This window comes from Desmodus rotundus, chromosome 2, assembly GCF_022682495.2.
Source record: "Desmodus rotundus isolate HL8 chromosome 2, HLdesRot8A.1, whole genome shotgun sequence".
Classification (NCBI taxonomy): Eukaryota; Metazoa; Chordata; class Mammalia; order Chiroptera; family Phyllostomidae; genus Desmodus; species Desmodus rotundus.
The window spans coordinates 163,737,494-163,754,705 of NC_071388.1; the positions used below are offsets into that span (position 1 = coordinate 163,737,494).

The 17,212-nt window shown below is 40.2% G+C and overlaps 1 protein-coding gene across 1 annotated transcript; it reads right to left on the bottom strand.

The window, feature by feature from the left end:
* Positions 1-1,435: 1,435 nt before the first annotated feature.
* Positions 1,436-4,512, bottom strand: IFT70B (intraflagellar transport 70B). The gene has a single exon (XM_024561541.3). The coding sequence runs from the start codon at positions 4,238-4,240 to the stop codon at positions 2,243-2,245; it is 1,998 nt and encodes a 665-aa protein (XP_024417309.1). The 5' UTR covers positions 4,241-4,512; the 3' UTR covers positions 1,436-2,242.
* Positions 4,513-17,212: the final 12,700 nt, after the last annotated feature.

A 17,212-nucleotide genomic window follows, 5' to 3' on the forward strand; every position in this document is an offset into this window, starting at 1 on the left:
GGGTCCCTCTCTAGAGAACCACAGTAAAAAAGGGGACAAATGCCAGGACTGACCTTTATTCCTTTACTCAGCAGTAGGAGCAGTCAGGATTTCCTGATGCATTTCTCACCAGGAAACCCCAACTGCCCAGCAGCAAGGGGTTAAAAACTGTTCTGAAAAGCTTTTTATGTTCTGAAAAGTAAATTACACATAGATGCAAACCACAAACACACAGCACCTGGGTAAATAAAGTGTGGCTGAATAAAGGCCGGGCTATTTGCAAAAGGCAATCTGGAAAACATTTGCTTTTGGGTGGTTAACATGACTTTATGCTTTTTTTTTTTTCTCTTAAGAAAAAAGTTTAGAGGAAATGTGCAAAATAAAATCTGAATTTTAACATGGTTGTTGAAAATAAGATCTCAGTTCATTTACTTTCCAACTCTTAAGGGGCTATGAAATCGAGAGGGGCACAGAGCTACTGCACAAAGAAGCAACAACACTTTCAGTACAAAAGTTGTTAAAGAACATTTCCCAGAGGTAGAACTGTGCAATGGTATGCAATGAAGTGATTATGAGACACTGATTGCCCTCCAAATATGGGGACAAATATACATGGTAAATAATAGTACCAAGATTAAAAATGCTATGAATTCAAGGCCATTGGACCTCATAATAAGCCAAAATTTCTGATAGATCTAATAGAATTTGAGCGCCCAGGAGGTCATGTTACAGAGGATTTATGCTGAGAATACTTCATGTGGGTATCTATGTGGCTAAGTGATTTCTCCTTGAAGGAAAAAAAAATCGTGTTATAGTAGGGGTTCACTAACTTTCAGTAGATTAGGTTGAACCATAAGAAATTGCTAGTTGTATAGGTCGAAAACTTTGAAAATCAACAATTTCATATAATTCAACCTAATACTTTTTTTTTCTAAGCAAGTTGGGATTGTCCGATTTATGGAGAGAAAAAGGGTAGGGAAACTAAGAGTAAAGACCTTATATGGTACAGAAAATAAAATGCCTAATCAGAATGAGTGGAGTTCTCACGGGAGGGTTGTGGACGTGAAAGTAGCATTGTGAATCTGCCAGACGCAAGTTTCAGAACTGACCTTTTCATCTGTGGTGGAGGCAGGAGACACGTTTGGTGGGGTCATAGCAATAGTGTAGATTTTTTCTCACCCAAAAGGATACAAAATGCAAACAACTCTAGCATTAACATGTCCTATGCAGGAAACACAAAGGTAAGAAGTAGAACTGAGTTTTCAGGGCACCTCTACTATGAGTCACTGTGAGATATGAGAGTTAGGAAAAACAGCGATAGTGCCGTATTTTGCCGTGTATAACGCATGCCTGTGTATAATGTGCACCCACTTTTTTGACCCAAACTTTCAGGAAAAAAGATCTTCTAATGTTTAAATTCAATGATTTATTTATTTATTTTAGAAACAAAGCCGATTATTGTATTCCAGTGTATTATTTTGCATACGGATATCTAGAGGTACACTTTTAACACATAAGAATAAAAGAATTAAAAACATTTATATATCTATGAGTACTACCATGTATAATGCGCATCCTTATTTTTCCCTCAAAAATGTGGACAAAAAGTGCACATTAGACACAGCAAAATACAGTATATCTATCTTGTTCATATATTCAGATTATTAACAAATGGAACAAAAGAAAACCATGCTCTATAACATATCACCATAATTCAGTTAAGAGTACAAGATTTCCCACTGAATCTTGCACACTTAAAAAAAAAGACCTAAATAATTTTGGTTACATAAAGCATTACAGCTATATTGAAAAACCCTGGAAAAACATCCCAAATGCTATGTAAAATGTATGAGTTATAAATTAATATAATAATGAGGGTAGATGGTGAGATTAAAACACACAATCCCTAAAGTTATTAAAAGCCTAGAAAGTCTTTAATCAATGAATTCTAGGCTTGACAGTGCCCAATTTTTGGAAAATGTAATCCTCACTCGGGGGACTCACAAAATACAACAAAGCACAAGCGATAAGAAAGGAGAGGGAACACAGGCACTACAAGATCTAACAGTGTCCCCATTCAGTTTTGAACTTTTCATATATATGTGTTAAAATTGTTATATTTCACTTAGTGAAGTTTGTAAAAACAGGTTAAATTATTTTTATTATAATTTTAAAGTATACAAAGTTCAACATTAAACAAAGTTAAGATGCCAACAACTAAATACAAATAAAACAGTATATTAAGATATATTATCAGACATGACTACATATTCCATCCTATAATCTCATAAATCAAAGCTTTCAACTGTCTGGATTCATACGTGACCGTGTTCTTTCCGGTATGCATTCTTTCCTCCTCCAGGGGTTGTTCAATAACGGCAGGTACGTTCCTGCCATAAAGCTCACAGTGTTCTAGAAACCGGATGCATTCTTGGATAACACTGTCACGAAGCATGATTGTGTGTTTTGACATGTTTTCTAATAAGGACAGGAAGCACCTTTTGGCGTAATACCAGGTATCAGTTCCCAGTTTTTTATTGTAAGGTTCCAAGCTTTTGATAACTCGAGAAATCCCGAAGTCATAATTTCCTTTGGCACAGTAAAGTGTTCCTATCACCAAATTCACAATGCAGAGATGGTAGGTTTTCTTGTCTGGGTCTTCATAGGAGAGCTGATCTTCCTCCTTTTCGATCTTCCTCATCAACTCCTCGGCTTCTTCATTTTGACTGGTCATAATATATGAAACACAGAGGTTGGCCAGTACAATAGCACTGACACTCAGGATGTTGTCATAGTGCTTCTTGACTATGGGCTCATAAAAACCGATGGCTTCTTTGTATTTGTTTTCCTGCATGAACAGAACATGGGCCACATTCAGCTTCCACACATCATGGTCACTACAGAACTCCACAGACTTGCGGAAGATCTTTTCTACCACTGGATAATTTTCAAGGTTCCAGTAGATTTTTGCCTGGGCCATCAACACGGGAATATATCTCTCCAGGATGTCATTATATGCATTCACTGCCTTTTTGGCAGCTTCATCGTCTCTGCTGTGTCTTGCTTCCTGTACTTGTATAGTGAGTTTCCGAAGCTGCTCAGTCAGCGTCCCTGCTAGCCCATCAAGCCTAATGAAAGCCTCTTCAGGAGCTGTCTGGCAAGTGATCATGGCATCCAAGAAGTCATAGAGATAGGGTGTAAGGAACTTGTAAGTCAAGTGGGCATTCTCTGCCAGGACATCTGCGGCCAGGTCAAAATACTCATACTTACAGTACAGCAGCAACAGGTTGCCAAAGGTCTCTGGGGGAAAGGGGTTCTGTTGGAGCAAAAACTGTAGCTTTTCAAACCCTTCTGTAGGTCTGGCATCCATGTTCATTAGTGCCTGGTTGTGCAGGGTCACAGGGTCCAACTCTTCCTCTGCCCTGGGTGGCATGTCAGTGAGGGCTTCCTGAGCGGCCTCATGGTTTTTCAGTTGGTATTCTATGGCTGCCTTGAGGTTGAAGGCTTCCACCAGAGCAGTCTGGTGAAGGACTAAAGTGTTGCCAACACTGCGAACATCGATGCCCTCGGTGGTCATGCCCACACCTAGCTCTGGGTGCTGGTGGATGCCACGCTCAACAATGTCAGCGATGTGCTTCAGAGCTGGGGCATACTGACGATTGCTATAATAGGCCAAAGCCAGGTTGTAGGAAAGGTCAGGCCGGTAGCCTGAGGCCTGCAGGGCTGCAAAGAACTTGGAACATGCAGCTTGGTACTGTCCCTCCTTGTAGAGCAAACAACCTAGGTTGACCTGGCCATCTGACTCGTTCTCACCCCCACTGTCTTCTCCCCCTTCCCCACTCAGTAGCTGCTCCACCAGGCTCCTGGCCCCGGGAAGATCGCCCTCGCTGTACTTGATGGCAGCTTGCAGACGGAGGACCCGGCTGTGGTAGGCGGGGTTGTCCAAGAGGAGGAAGGCGACCCGGGTGGCCTCCGGATAAAGGCACGCCTTGTACAGGGCCTGGGCCTGGTACAGGCGGTACTGCTCCAGCTCCGGGTGCAGCTGGCTCAGCTGCTCATAGCACTCGGCGGCCAGCGCGAACTCCTGCAGGCGGTAGTAGCAGTAGCCCAGCAGCGACAGGCCGGCGCGGCTCCTCGGGATCCGCTGGAGCTCTCCGCCCAGCAGCTGCACCGCCTCGGCGTAGCGGGAATCGCGGATGAGCCGGTACACCACGGCGGTGAACTCCCCGTCGGGGATCTGCGTACCGCCCAGGCGCGCCATAACCGCCAGGGTTGCTGTGCGTCCTAGTTACCAAGGCAACAAGCCTACCGGAAACGGAAAACCGTAAAGAATTTTTTTTCTGCGCTTTCCCAAAATTACTCTAGCGGAAAGACCAGACTAGAATTAGAAAGTGGTCACTAGTGTGAGGGTATCCATATCTGGTCTCACTCGCCCCAAGAGTCCAAGAGTGAGAGCGTCGTTAGTTCGTGAGGGGAAAATAAACCCCTCCAGGTACTTCAAAGACGGAAGAAACCCCACCTCCCGGCATGCCGCGGTCTCCTGCGCGGCCGCTGGGAACGTGTTCGCGCTGCATGCTGGGAGACGTAGTCTCTGCAGGACCTACCGTCTGCGGCTGGAAGATAAAGGTTGGCTTACCTTGTGTTGGCTTACTTTGTGTTCCTGTTGTAGGTCAGGTTGGCCGCCTGCCTGTAGTGTCAGCTCGGTCCCTGGCGCCGGGAAGGAAGGTTTACCTTTTGAAGTTTCTTGCGTTTTTGAGCCTTATACAAGGTGTCATCGTGTGGTGTGGTTCCACACTGTTCCAGTGAAAGTTAGGTGAATGGAGAAAGCGGAATGTCAACTTTGTTTCTCCCTGAATTAGGTTCTGGTTTCAGGCTGTCCTGAGGACACAGTTTCTAAGAACAGAATAGTGAGTGCAGTGCCTAGAAATCTTTATTTTGTAGTTTCCGGACATTAACAACAGGAAGGAGTGTTTTGGGTTGCATCTGGTACTGGGAGAGGATTGGCCTTACTTCCTAGTCTCCCGCAGGACTTTTCTGGAACTACGGATGGTACTGAGCCCTTGTTAGAGTTTAAGCTGGTCCTACTACACCCTGCCTTGATCCTGCAAATTTCACTACGAAGTAGAAACATTGGAGAAGTCTATGACCTCGTTTTTTCTTTTTCTTTTCACTTTATTTTCATTGCTGACACAATTACAGACGCCCCATTCCCCACCCCACCCCCTTTGCTTGCTATCACCCAGCCCCTGTCTCCACTTCCCTCTGGCCATCACCACACTGTTGTCTCTGTCTGTGGGTTGTGCATATATGATTTTTGGCTAATCCTTTCACCTTCTTTCATCCAGTTCTCACCTCCTCCCCAGCTGTCAGCATGTTCCATGTTTCCATGCTTCTGCTTCTATTTCACTGGTCATGAAACAACAAAAACCCACTATCAAACGGGTTCTTTTCCTATGCACTGTTACTCTTCTAACTCTCTAGACCTACTTAATTAGCCAGCGTGTGTGATACACAGCCCGTATTGTCAGGCTTTAATGAAATATTTTATTTATTGATTTTTGAGAGAGAGAGAGAGAGAGAGAGAGAAACATCAATTTGTTCCACTTATGTATGCATTCATTGGCTGATTCTTGTGTGTGCCCTGACCAAGTATCCAACCTGCAACCTTGGCTTAAGGGGGGATGCTCTAACTAACTGAGCTATCCGGACAAGGCCTGTACTTGTCAGGCTTTAATGTTCTGGGATATCATTCAGATGATAAAAATTGGATTTTCTTGCCCTGGCTCAGTAGGTTGGAGTGGTCATCTGGTGCGCTAGGGAAGCAGCTGGGGTTCTGTCCCCAGTCAAGGCCCATGCAGGAGTCCACCAATGAATGCGTAGGTGGGTGGAACAACAGATCCATCTCTCTTCCTCCCTCCCTCTCTCTCAAAAATCAATAAATTAAAAAAATGGAATTTTCTTTCAGTTAAAGTTTTTAAAAGATTTTATTTATTTATTTACTTGTAGAGAGAGGAGAAAAGAGGGAGAGAAACATCGATCAGTTGCCTCTCGCACATGCCCCACCTGGGGACTGGGCCTGTAACCCCACCATGTGCCCTGACCTGTGACCTTTCACTTTGCAGGATGATGCTCAACCAACTGAACTACACCGGGCTCAGTTAAAAAAAATTGTTTTAATTGCCTACACTTTAATTTTTTTCTCTCAGATTATTAGTTTGAAGATCTCTGTTGAAATTTGTTAGACTGTACAAGAAACCATTCTGAATTTTTTTTTCCTTTGTCATGTATTTGGAATAGATGCTTTAGATTTCATCTTAGTACCTCAGGGCTATTTTTGTATGAATCCTTTTGAATTTAATGGTGCCTATCATGGGGCAGTGAAAAACTAAGGACTTGATTATCTTAAAGAACTGTATTGGATCACCAATAAAAGACACACCCGTAGTTTAGACTGACCTGGAGCCTGTTTTGTGTAAGATGAATATACTTTTTTCAGTCAGAGAAGTAGACAAAGATACCAAAGACAAAACTGGCTTATCCCAGTGAGGCAGTGGTAAATGTTCAGTTTTCGTGATAATAAAATTAACTATAATGTACAAATATCTGTCTCATGCAATGCTCTGCTAGTGGCCTGAGGTAAAGGGGTTGTCTTTCATAGTCTTTGATTTTCATTAGCCTCACAACCACCCAAAATAAACATAGTCCAAGTAAAAGCCCCAAGTACAAGCACATCTTTGCTATATAATTAAAGACCTTAATGCAACTTCCTTATCTTCCTCTTCAATAGTATTGCTGCGCATAAATCTTTGCTATGCATATGTTCTGGAGCCCACAGCAACCATATTGCATAGCACTCTATTAGACTATTCACATGTATTATCTCTAATTTTAATAATCACCCTGTATTTTGCATATTACAGGTGGAGAAAAGAAGCAGCTGGGTCATGCTATCAAAATGTCAATTCATTAGGAAATAGTTACTGATGAATTAATTAAATCTGGTTTGAGCAGTAGAATCAGACCTTCCCGGCCTGAGTTGCAGCTGTGAGCAGACATTAAGAAGTGATTAGTAAGAGGTGGTATAGTTCCTAGTCCCCTGTTATAATTAAAGAGAAAGTTTAATAAGGCATGGATGCTAAACAAGCAAGTGACTGACTTCATATACCTATACATTCTTCTCCATGGCTGAGAAGTTTGCCAAAGGCGTGTTCTTCTGGTTGGGTCTGGACAAGGAACCTTCCGCATGAAAACTGAGAAAGGGACAAACTATATTCATTTTCAAGGGATTAAGTGGAGCCCTGAGAGAAAGCATCCAAGGAAGACCACTATAATCCTTCTCTGAGGCCATTTCCAACCCATTCTCTGTCTGTAGTCCTTTTTGGTCTTAACCCAAGGAGGCACATGGTTTGAGAGATGCTGGGCAGCACTGCTCAATTGTTAGGGAATTGGGTGTCTTTTCTTTATGCCTGCCTGCCTGACACATCTCTTGGAAGAAATAATAATCCAAAAGGCTCAATGTTTTAAAATCCTTATGTATTTTAAATCCTTATTTCTTGAGCTGTTTACCTTGGGTAGGTTGCTCTTATATCAAGGTAAGGTGATAGAATGTAGAAAGAGGATACTGCTTTTTGTATCTTTAGTCTGTCTCTCTGTTTCCCAGAGACGCATCAGGTAGAGCATTCACCTTCAAATGGCTTCTTGGAAATACATGAAAAATAGAAGGACTGTCTGTTCTGCCGCCAATTTCTCTGATCTCTACAGGCATCAGCTGGGGTTCCCCTGTTTGGTACCTGTCTGTGAGTGTGGCAGCCGGGTGGAGCAGGAGGGAGGCTGCCTGTGTCTTCCTCCTTATTGAATGTGCTGGCTTGAAAAAAGCAGGACATTCGGCTTAGACAGATGGAGGGCAGGGTCATTTTCAAAATGAAATGAGTGCACAAATCACATTGCGAAATTGGCATGACCAGGGCTGCTGCTGTGATACACTGACTTTTATTTTGTCTCTGATAGGCAGTTGGGGAATAGATTTGCTTTTTGGGGGGAGATGGGGAGATGATAAAAGAATGCCCTTTAATTAATGATAGAAATTCTGGAAAGCAGTAAACAGGATGGGATATTCTAAAATGTCATAAAGGATTGTTTCCAACACAGTCTTGAAAAGATGGAACATATAGCGAAAAGTAAATATATGGCCATATGATTTCACTTATATGTGGAATCTAAAAAGCGAAATAAATGAACAATCAAAATAGAAACAGATTTATGGATACAGAGATCAAACTGGTGGTTGCCAGAGGAGAGGGCTTTGGGGAACTGGGTGAAAAAGGTGAAGGGATTAAGAAGTACAAATTGATAGTCACAAAACAGTCATGGGTATGCAAAGTACAGCTAGGGAATATAGTCAATGATATTGTAATAACTGTGCGTGGTGCCAGGTGGGCACTTGAAATATCGAGGGGACCACTTTGTAAAGTATATGACTGTCTAACCATTATGTTGAACACCTGGAACAGGTACAAAATAATAAAAACTAATAAAAATTAAAAAGTAAGTGTATTGTACCATTCCGAGCAATAAGAAAGCTCTGGTGGTTGCAGTAAAATGTGCCGTATTAAAAGGAGTTAGGCTGTGAGGAAATACTGCTGGACCCAGGCTGGGTTTTGCTGCATGAGAAGAGGCATGGTTACCACACAGAGGAATTCCGTTCCGGCAAAGTGTGTAGACACTAAAAGCATGATGCTCGGTTCTTTATATGCTTACCTCTCTTCCTGCCAAAATGTGAAATGCTCAAATCCCACATGTATTCTACTTGGCATTCTCTTTTAAACCTAATTGGAAACTATTGTTTCTTATTTCTCTTGTAAAAATAAGCACTTCTTTTTGGTAAATGTTTATTTATATAGAGTATTTCAACCACAGCTGTGGTTAAACATCTTCCTTGGTAAAAAAAAAAAAAAGGCAAAAACCCTACAAAATCATTTTCTATATTGTTATTTCTGTCTCTTGTTCATTCCAGACTCTTTTCTGCAGGCTGGATGGCCCAGTTGAGAGGCTCAGTTTCCTTGCTTCCTCTGCAGTCCAGCTTGATTTTTTTATTCCTCTGTGTCCATTGATGATAATAGAACTGGTACTCCTTCCACTACCTCTCGCCTCCCCCTCCCCATCCCCATCTCATAAACAGGGGAGAAAAGAATAAATTAGTGCCAAATTTGTAATGTAGGTCACTGATAGGAGCTTATGCTCAATCTTTTAACCCTTTTGGAAAAGACCGTATGCTGAACCTACACTTGGGAATATTTATGCTCAGATGGTGAGAAATTTAACTTCCTTGAGAACTTAATCTTTTTTCTCTGGTAGTTCCAGCTCTATTAATATATACTAACATATTTCCTTCTTGATATATCTTACTTTAATCACATAGTTTCTGTCTAGATGTCCAATGCACTATCCATCATGCCATGGAGCCAGTTGGATCAAATAGTTTCTACTTCAAGGTTTATCTGAACTAATTTATTAGGCAGAGTACAAGAACATTATGGTTTATAAAAAGGAATTAGCAGAAAAGACAGTTGTGGGTACTGCTGTTGAAAAATTCATTGCTCACAGTTGAAATGTGCTATCAAATGTACTGAGGGGACTGTTCCCCAAATCACTTCACGTGACCATTTTTCATTGCTCTCATTTCCAAGAGGTAAGAGATGATTTGTAGCATCACTTCTTTCTTGCAAGAGTGGTACCTTTTATGGTCGGATATATCTGTCTATATTAGTTTTCATTTCTGTAATATAGCCATGAAAATATTGGGTTGGCCAAAAAGTTTGTCTGTTTTTTTCCATAAGATGGCTCTAGTGCACTTAGCTGTCTTTAAAGTCATCGAAACAATTTTGTTAGATTGTATGGTGACAGCTGTCATGTCAATGTACATATTAAAAAGTTTATCAAAATTGGCACATTTTTGTTTAGCCATTTTGGTATTGAAGATGGAAGAAAATATGCAATATTTTTGGCATATTATGCTTTATTATTTCAAGAAAGGTAAAACACAGCTGAAACACACACCAAAAAAAGATTTGTGCAGTGTATGGAGAAGGCACTGTGACTGATTGAACATATCAGCAGTGGTTTGTGAAGTTTCATGCTGGAGATTTCTGTCTGGACAATGCCAGGGTCAGGTAGACCAGTTGGAGTTGATAGCAATCAAACTGAGACACTAATTGAGACAATCAATGTCATACCCCACGAGAGATAGCCAACATACTCAAAATATCCGCTTTAATAAAGTTATTGGTGAAAATGAAAAATGTGTCTTTTATTTTATGGAAAAAACTAAATGAACTTTTAGGCCAACCCAATAGTAAATTGGGTGGGAAAGGTCTTTGAAATCAAGGGTCAGAAGTGGATATTTCTTAAAGAAAGGTGTCCTCAGTCTCTGAACACACTGTCTGGCTTGCAAAGCATCCAAACTCTTTTTCCATCAGAGAGTGGCCATGAAGGCTTTGGTGACCAGCCATCCACCTGTCTGGAAAGTACTGTACTAGATTTTCAGGCTTTTCTCATAGCTCTGTGGAGAGCTGTGAGACACTCCCAGGGTCTGTGCTAGTGGACTAAGGGACCGGCTCAGAAACCAAGCCTGTCCTTCACGCCTCTTGCTCCTACACCACCACATCCAGTAAATCAAGTTCTGACAGTTCTTCCCTAAAATATGTCAACTCCGTTTATTTCTTTCCAATTCCTTCTACTGCAACTCTGGTTTCTGCCACTGCCATCATTCTCCTAGACCTGCATCAATTTTCCCAAATGACTTACCCTCGTCTCTTCTTGGGACGCTTCCAAAGAGTTCAAAGCGCTTTATCTCCCTCTTTTGTTTTACTCTGGGGACCTCATTAAGCCTTTGAATGCACTTCACTGTTTCTGCCAGGAGATTATGAGATCCTTGTACAAAATAGAACTCCCAGCGGCTTCTCTTCCTAAGTCAGAGATTCTGTCTCAGGTGTGTAGGATGTCATTCACCCCAACGACTCTTGCTGCCTGAATGTGGGAGAATGTTTTGGGACTCGGCCTTCATATGGTTTGGACAGGAATGGTTACAATGCACGGTATTAGAAGTTGAGGGTGATGTATAAACTTCATTTGATTTAGTTACTTTTTCCTAGTGAAGAATTTAATAATATTATTTTGTTTTATAAGCTCATCAGTGTTTTTATTACTTCTGGATCTTGATGCCATGGACGGGTGCTTTGCCCTTTTTGTACCTTTTAACCCTTAGAGATAGTTTTGTCCTTGTATAGTTCCGGAACCCTGCTGACCTTGCATTCTTTCAGTAAAGGACCTAGAAAAAAAAAAACCCAAAGAAATAAACAAAAAAATTGATCAAGCCATGAAAATGCCCCCCGGCAGCATAATATCTTTGAAAGAGATAGCTAGTTCAATATAAAATCTAGTTCAATATCTCTATCCGAAGTCAATTCCCTGTTCCGCCATCACCAACGACATAGCCATGGAAAAGGTTCTTAACCTCCCTGAATTGCAGTTGCCTTATTGCTAAAACAGAGACCACACTAGTTTCTTTGTTCAAGATAATACAAATCATCTGGTCCGTAGTAGGTATTTAATCCATTTTAACTATTGTTATGACAAAAATGAAGCTATTGAGATTCCTTGGGACAAAATTACTGAGTTAAATGGCTGTTATCCAGGAGGAGATGGTCTCTGATACTTCAGCTTTGTATCCCTTAGTGCCTGATGAACTTCAAAATCTGCAGGGACCATTATCTGGTATAAATTAGTATCTTTATTATACCCACTTCTTCGAGAAATTAAATCACCAACTTAAATTTTGTTTATTCAACAAATTAGTGAGTGCATTGTGGAGAGTCCAGAACCTTCCAGAAACATACAGCCCAGGGGAGATACTACAAATACATTAAAAAAAAAAATCACACTCCAGACAGCATGTGCAATGCCTTGCTGAGTGATACAACTTGGCATAGAAGTTCAGAATTTATAGTAAAAACAAACCCTCTTTTGGCTAGAGCAATGGTTTGCAGCCCTCTCAGTTACCTTGCTCTCCCTATAGAACAGATATTTTCCAAGGACCCCTTTACTATTTTGAAATAAAATTTATATATAATAATCTACACACATAATTTCTTTCAACATTCTACACCCGTAATTGTCTTTGTTTCCTTCCTTCTTTTTCTTTTCTTAAATCTCAGGTGCATGAACTGACTAATCAGAATCCTTTATTATTGATATACTCTTGTTACTGATCCACACATGGCCCTCTTCTAATCCTGCTAGGTATTTTTAATGTAATAATCACCGATGACATCGCCACCCAACGTAGTCAGATTTATTCATCTTTTCTTTTTACTCAAGGCTATATTAGATATATCCACATATATATTTTAAAGTTTTGTTTCTGCATTTAAATTTTTAGTCTATCTGGCGTTGACTTACAAAAGTCAACTTTTGTAATGATGTGTGGTAGGTGTTCAGTTTAATTTTTTACCAAATGAATAACCATTTTTCCTGAGCTTCATATTTTATGGGTTTTCAACAGTTTTTAATTTTTCAATTATTATTTTTCAATCACAGTTAAAGTTCAGTATTATACCAGTTTAATGTATGTAGGATAGTGACTAGATGCTTATGTAATTTATGAAGTGATCCCCCAGATAAGTCTAGCACCCACCTGGCTCTACACCTAGTCGTTACATTATTACCGACTGCATTTGCTATGCTGTACTGGACATCCCCGTGACTATTTTTGTGACTGCTAATTTGTACTTATTAATCCCTTCACCTTTTTCACCCAAGGCCCCAACTTCCCTCCCATCTAGTAACCATCAGTTTGTGCTCTGTATCTGTTTCTGGGTTTTTTTGTTTGCTTATTTTGTTCATTAGATTCCATGTAAAAGTGAAATCATATGGTATTTGTCTTCCTCTCCCTGACTTATTTCACTTAGCTTATCCTCTCTAGGTTCATCCATGTTGTAGCAAATGGTATGATTTCATTCTTTTTTATTGCCTGGTTATATTCCATTGCATATATGTATTAATTCTTTATCTGGTCATCTATTGATGGACACTTGGCTATTGTAAATAATGCTGCAATGAACATAGGGGTGCATATATTTTGACTTAGTGTTTTTAATAAATATCCAGAAATGGAATTGCTATGTCATAAGGTAGTTCTATTTTTAATTCTTTTTTAGGAACTTCCATACTATTTTTTAAAATTTTATCTTTATTGTATTTTTTTCCATCACCACTTAGTCCCCTTATGCCCCCACCCATACCCCACAATCCATACTATTTTCCACAGTGGCTGGAAAAATTTGCAATCCCGCCGACAGTGCATGAGGGTTCCCTTCTCTCCACACCCTCACCATTTGTTGGTTTGTTGATGATGGCCATTCTGATGAGTGTGAGGTGATATCTCATTGTGTTTTTAATTTGCATTTTTCTGATGATTAGTGATATTGAGCATCTTTTCATATGTCTATGGGCCATCTGTATATCTTTTTTGGGTAAATGTCGCTTCAAGTCCTCTGCCCATTTTTAAGTTGGATTGTTTGGGGCTTTTTGGTGTTAAGTTGTGTGAGTTCTTTATATGTTTTGGATATTAACCCATTATCAGGTGTGTCATTGGCAAATATCTTCTTCCACTCACTAGGTTGTCTTTTTGTTTTGTTGATGGTTTCCTTTGTTGTGCAAAAACTTTTTATTTTGATGTAGTTTCGTTTATTTTTTTTCTCTTGTTTCCCTTGCCTGAGAAGATATATCCAAAAAAAGTATTACTAAGAGCAACATCAAAAAGTTTACTGCCTATGGTTTATCTAGGAGTTTTGTGGTTTTGAGTCTTAGGTTTAAATCTTTAGTCCATTTTGAGTTTACTTTTGTATCTGGTGTAAGAAAGTGGTCTAGTTTCATTTTTTTGCATGTGTTTGTTCAGTTTTCCCAGCACCATTTATTGAAGGAACTGTCTTTACCCCATTGGATGTTCTTGCTTTGTCATAGATTAATTGACCATATAGATGGGGTTTATGGGCTCTCCATTCTGTTCCATTGAACCATGTGTCTTTTTTATGGCAGTACTGTGCTGTTTTGATTACTCTCGCCTTGTTGTATAGTTTGATATCAGGTATCGTGATACTTCCAATTTTGTTCTTCTTTCTCAAGATTGCTGTGACTATTCAGGTCCTTAGCTTTATTTATTGAACAGTCTCTTAGTCCATCTCAATTGCATCTGTCTCCTCTGTAATATACAATTTCCATATATGCATAGGGTTGTTTCTGGGCTCTCCATTCTAATCCATTGCAGATTATCGTTTTGTACCAATACAACATTATCTTAAATACATAGCTCTATTATAAATCCAAATAGGGTTGGGCACATACCCCCTCTGTACTTTCCTTTTTCAGAAGTGAAGTGTCATGGCTGTTCTTGACCCTTCTTTACATTTCCTACATACCTAAATTTTAAAAAAATCAACATAATACCCCTACTGTAATATAAAGAAGAAATGTAGGAAAATGCCTTCTAGTAAAATAGAATGTAGTTTAATAAAATGTAGTAAAATAGAATGTAGAATGTAGCTTAATAATATGTGTGCCAGGTCATGACAACAGCAGAAAAACATCCCCACATATATGCAGAATGCCCCTTGGAGTCATGCAGCCGCCATTGTGAGCTGACAGGCTGAGGAAGTGAGGCAACAGCGTACAGGCATAAAGGGGCCTTAAATGGTGGGCAGTATTAAACTGGCAGATGGGGGAGCGGGGGAGAGAGCAGAGGGACAGAGAATGAATTTCAGTGCAAAAGTAAAAAATCACAGGGTCTGTTTGTGGAAAGTTCATCCTGACAAAGTTGGGAGTAAACTGGAAAAATTTTTTGAATGGTTTTTGTGTATTTGGGGGTTGCTGCTACCGGCCAACTTAGTTAATACATATATCACAGCCCTTTGGCTGTTGTAGTTCAACATACAGCTGACCCATCTGCTTCCCTTTGGGCAAACCATCTAGAGACTAAATTAAGTTCTGAGGACATAAACCAATAAACCAAAGCAATAAATTCAGCTTTAATAAAAATGAAACAGGTTCCCACATTTCACTTTAAGCTGTAACTTTATTAAGTACATTTACCTTGTATTTTATTAATACAAGGTAAAATACCTTGCATTTTATTAAGCACCTTTGTAACAACATTTTTTTTAATTGAAAAGATTTTTCTATTGTTTTACTTTGCTTTTGTGGATGGCTTAGATCTTTTGTAAAATAAAATTTGGGCGTTTTCAGAGCATGATTACTGCTGTCTGAGAACGCCAGGCAGTAGTAGAGTCGGGAGGAGGCCCCAGTTTGATCGTGTGCTGACTAAGCCGGCCTAGTGAGAACAGTCTTTGTTGGTAGGGGTCTCCAAGCTGCATTTCATTTTGTTGACCATAGCGATAGGGAGTTGAGGGGGAAGCTATTTCCTTGCCTCTTTAGTAATTAGTTTCTCTACAAATTTAAAGATTCCCTTTCAGGGTACGGTAGGGTTTTTTGGGGTTTTTTTTAGATAATCAGTAAGACAGTGTCTCATAGCTAGTATACAGTACCTCTGAAAAATGTACAATATTATTTGACCTAGATGTTCACTTTACCCAAATCATACTCTTTTATGACATTAAAACATTTTTTTATTGCTAATATATTTCAGAATTCTCCTGCTCTGGGTTTGCCAGCTTTTGCAAATAAAACCACAGGACACCTAGTATAAGAAAAGTATGTTTGGAACATATCAAAAAGTTATTTGTTTATTTGAAATTCAGAATTAACTGAGCATTATTTTATCTGGCAACACAGATCAATGTTTCATACTCAGATTTTTCACTTTCCACTGAAGTTTTTATATTTCTTACATGTTATTTCTTGTTGCATATCTGCTCTTTAGGTCTTATAGCTGTGCAAATATGGAAGACACTCATTTTCCTTACTTTCTCCCAAATGCCATTCCCAGGTACTGAGGCAGTGAGTAGTAGTAATACCGGGGAGAGGGAGTGTGTGTGAGAACGATCATGTTGGGGAAGCAGTGAAACCATACCTCTTATCCCAGGTACAAGATGTAGCTGTGTGTGACAAAGAACTTCAGTTCATTTGGGTGCCAATAAGTGCAACATATTTGGATATATTGAACTAATTAAAATGGTCTTCATTAATTAATAATGGCCTTCATTATTCTATAGCTTGTTTCATCAAATTAATTTAATTCAGCTCCTTTTAATATAAGACGTCCACAAAGTCCACGGCCGAGTAAACAACTTTCGCACTAAGAAGACTAGCTACACCTAGTCTACACAGTCCATCTGTCACGTCTCACACTGGGCATTCCTCATTCCCTTTCTCTTTTCCTTGAGCCATGGATTCCCCCTTCTCTCTCGCTGGGCCATTCCTTCCCATCACCTCTTCTCTCCTAGCTTATCCCTTTCTCAGGCCCTCTCTTCCTCCACCACTGCTCCTGGAAACTCAAAACCTCTTTTCACTTTATAAACCTTTTTGTCTCATCCAGTTCATGTCTTAGGGACCATCTTGCTATAGCCAAAGTGGCTAATCAAAACATTTCAGTAAACAAAAGTCATCTTCATCAGGTGAATTCTGCTGCCAGCTGCTAAAACGATGCTTTCCTGCCCCCTGCTGTTATTAGAGGGGAGATGCTTGGAGATCAAAAATACCAGTTGTACCAGGTGGATAAAGAATGGAGGGTCCCTCGATGGTCCTTCGAATTAATTTTGAGAGACTGTGGAAACAGGGATGAAAATCAGAAGCTAATGGGGCTGCCCAAAAGAGATTGCTCTGGGTGGAGGTGGAGATTCCCAAGCCAGGTGACAAGGCAAAGCTCTGAGGGGACAGGTGGAAGCCTTTCCTGACCTTTCCTAGCTTCCTTGTGGCATCTGAAGCACAGCAAATCTTGCTGGATTTTGGGATGGATAATGGTATTTTTCTGGTGGGCAGTATCCTCTTCAGACTAGTCTGTAGGCAATTGGAGGGAGAACCGCCACTGAGAAAGATGGGGTACTGCTGCCAACAGACTGATTCTCAGACCCCTAGGAGGCTGCTCTTTGAGTGCCCCATAGCCAGGGGACATTATAACAAGTGACAAAAGAGAGGTCAAGGGAGAAATCACACCTGGTTATTGGGTCTATGGGCATTAACTAACTAGACCTCAAAGGATTTCTCAGTAGACAGCCTCACTTTG

Bases quoted from the DNA above. Each gene is read 5' to 3' on its own strand.
- IFT70B (XM_024561541.3), bottom strand. From the start codon at position 4,240: ATGGCGCGCCTGGGCGGTACGCAGATCCCCGACGGGGAGTTCACCGCC.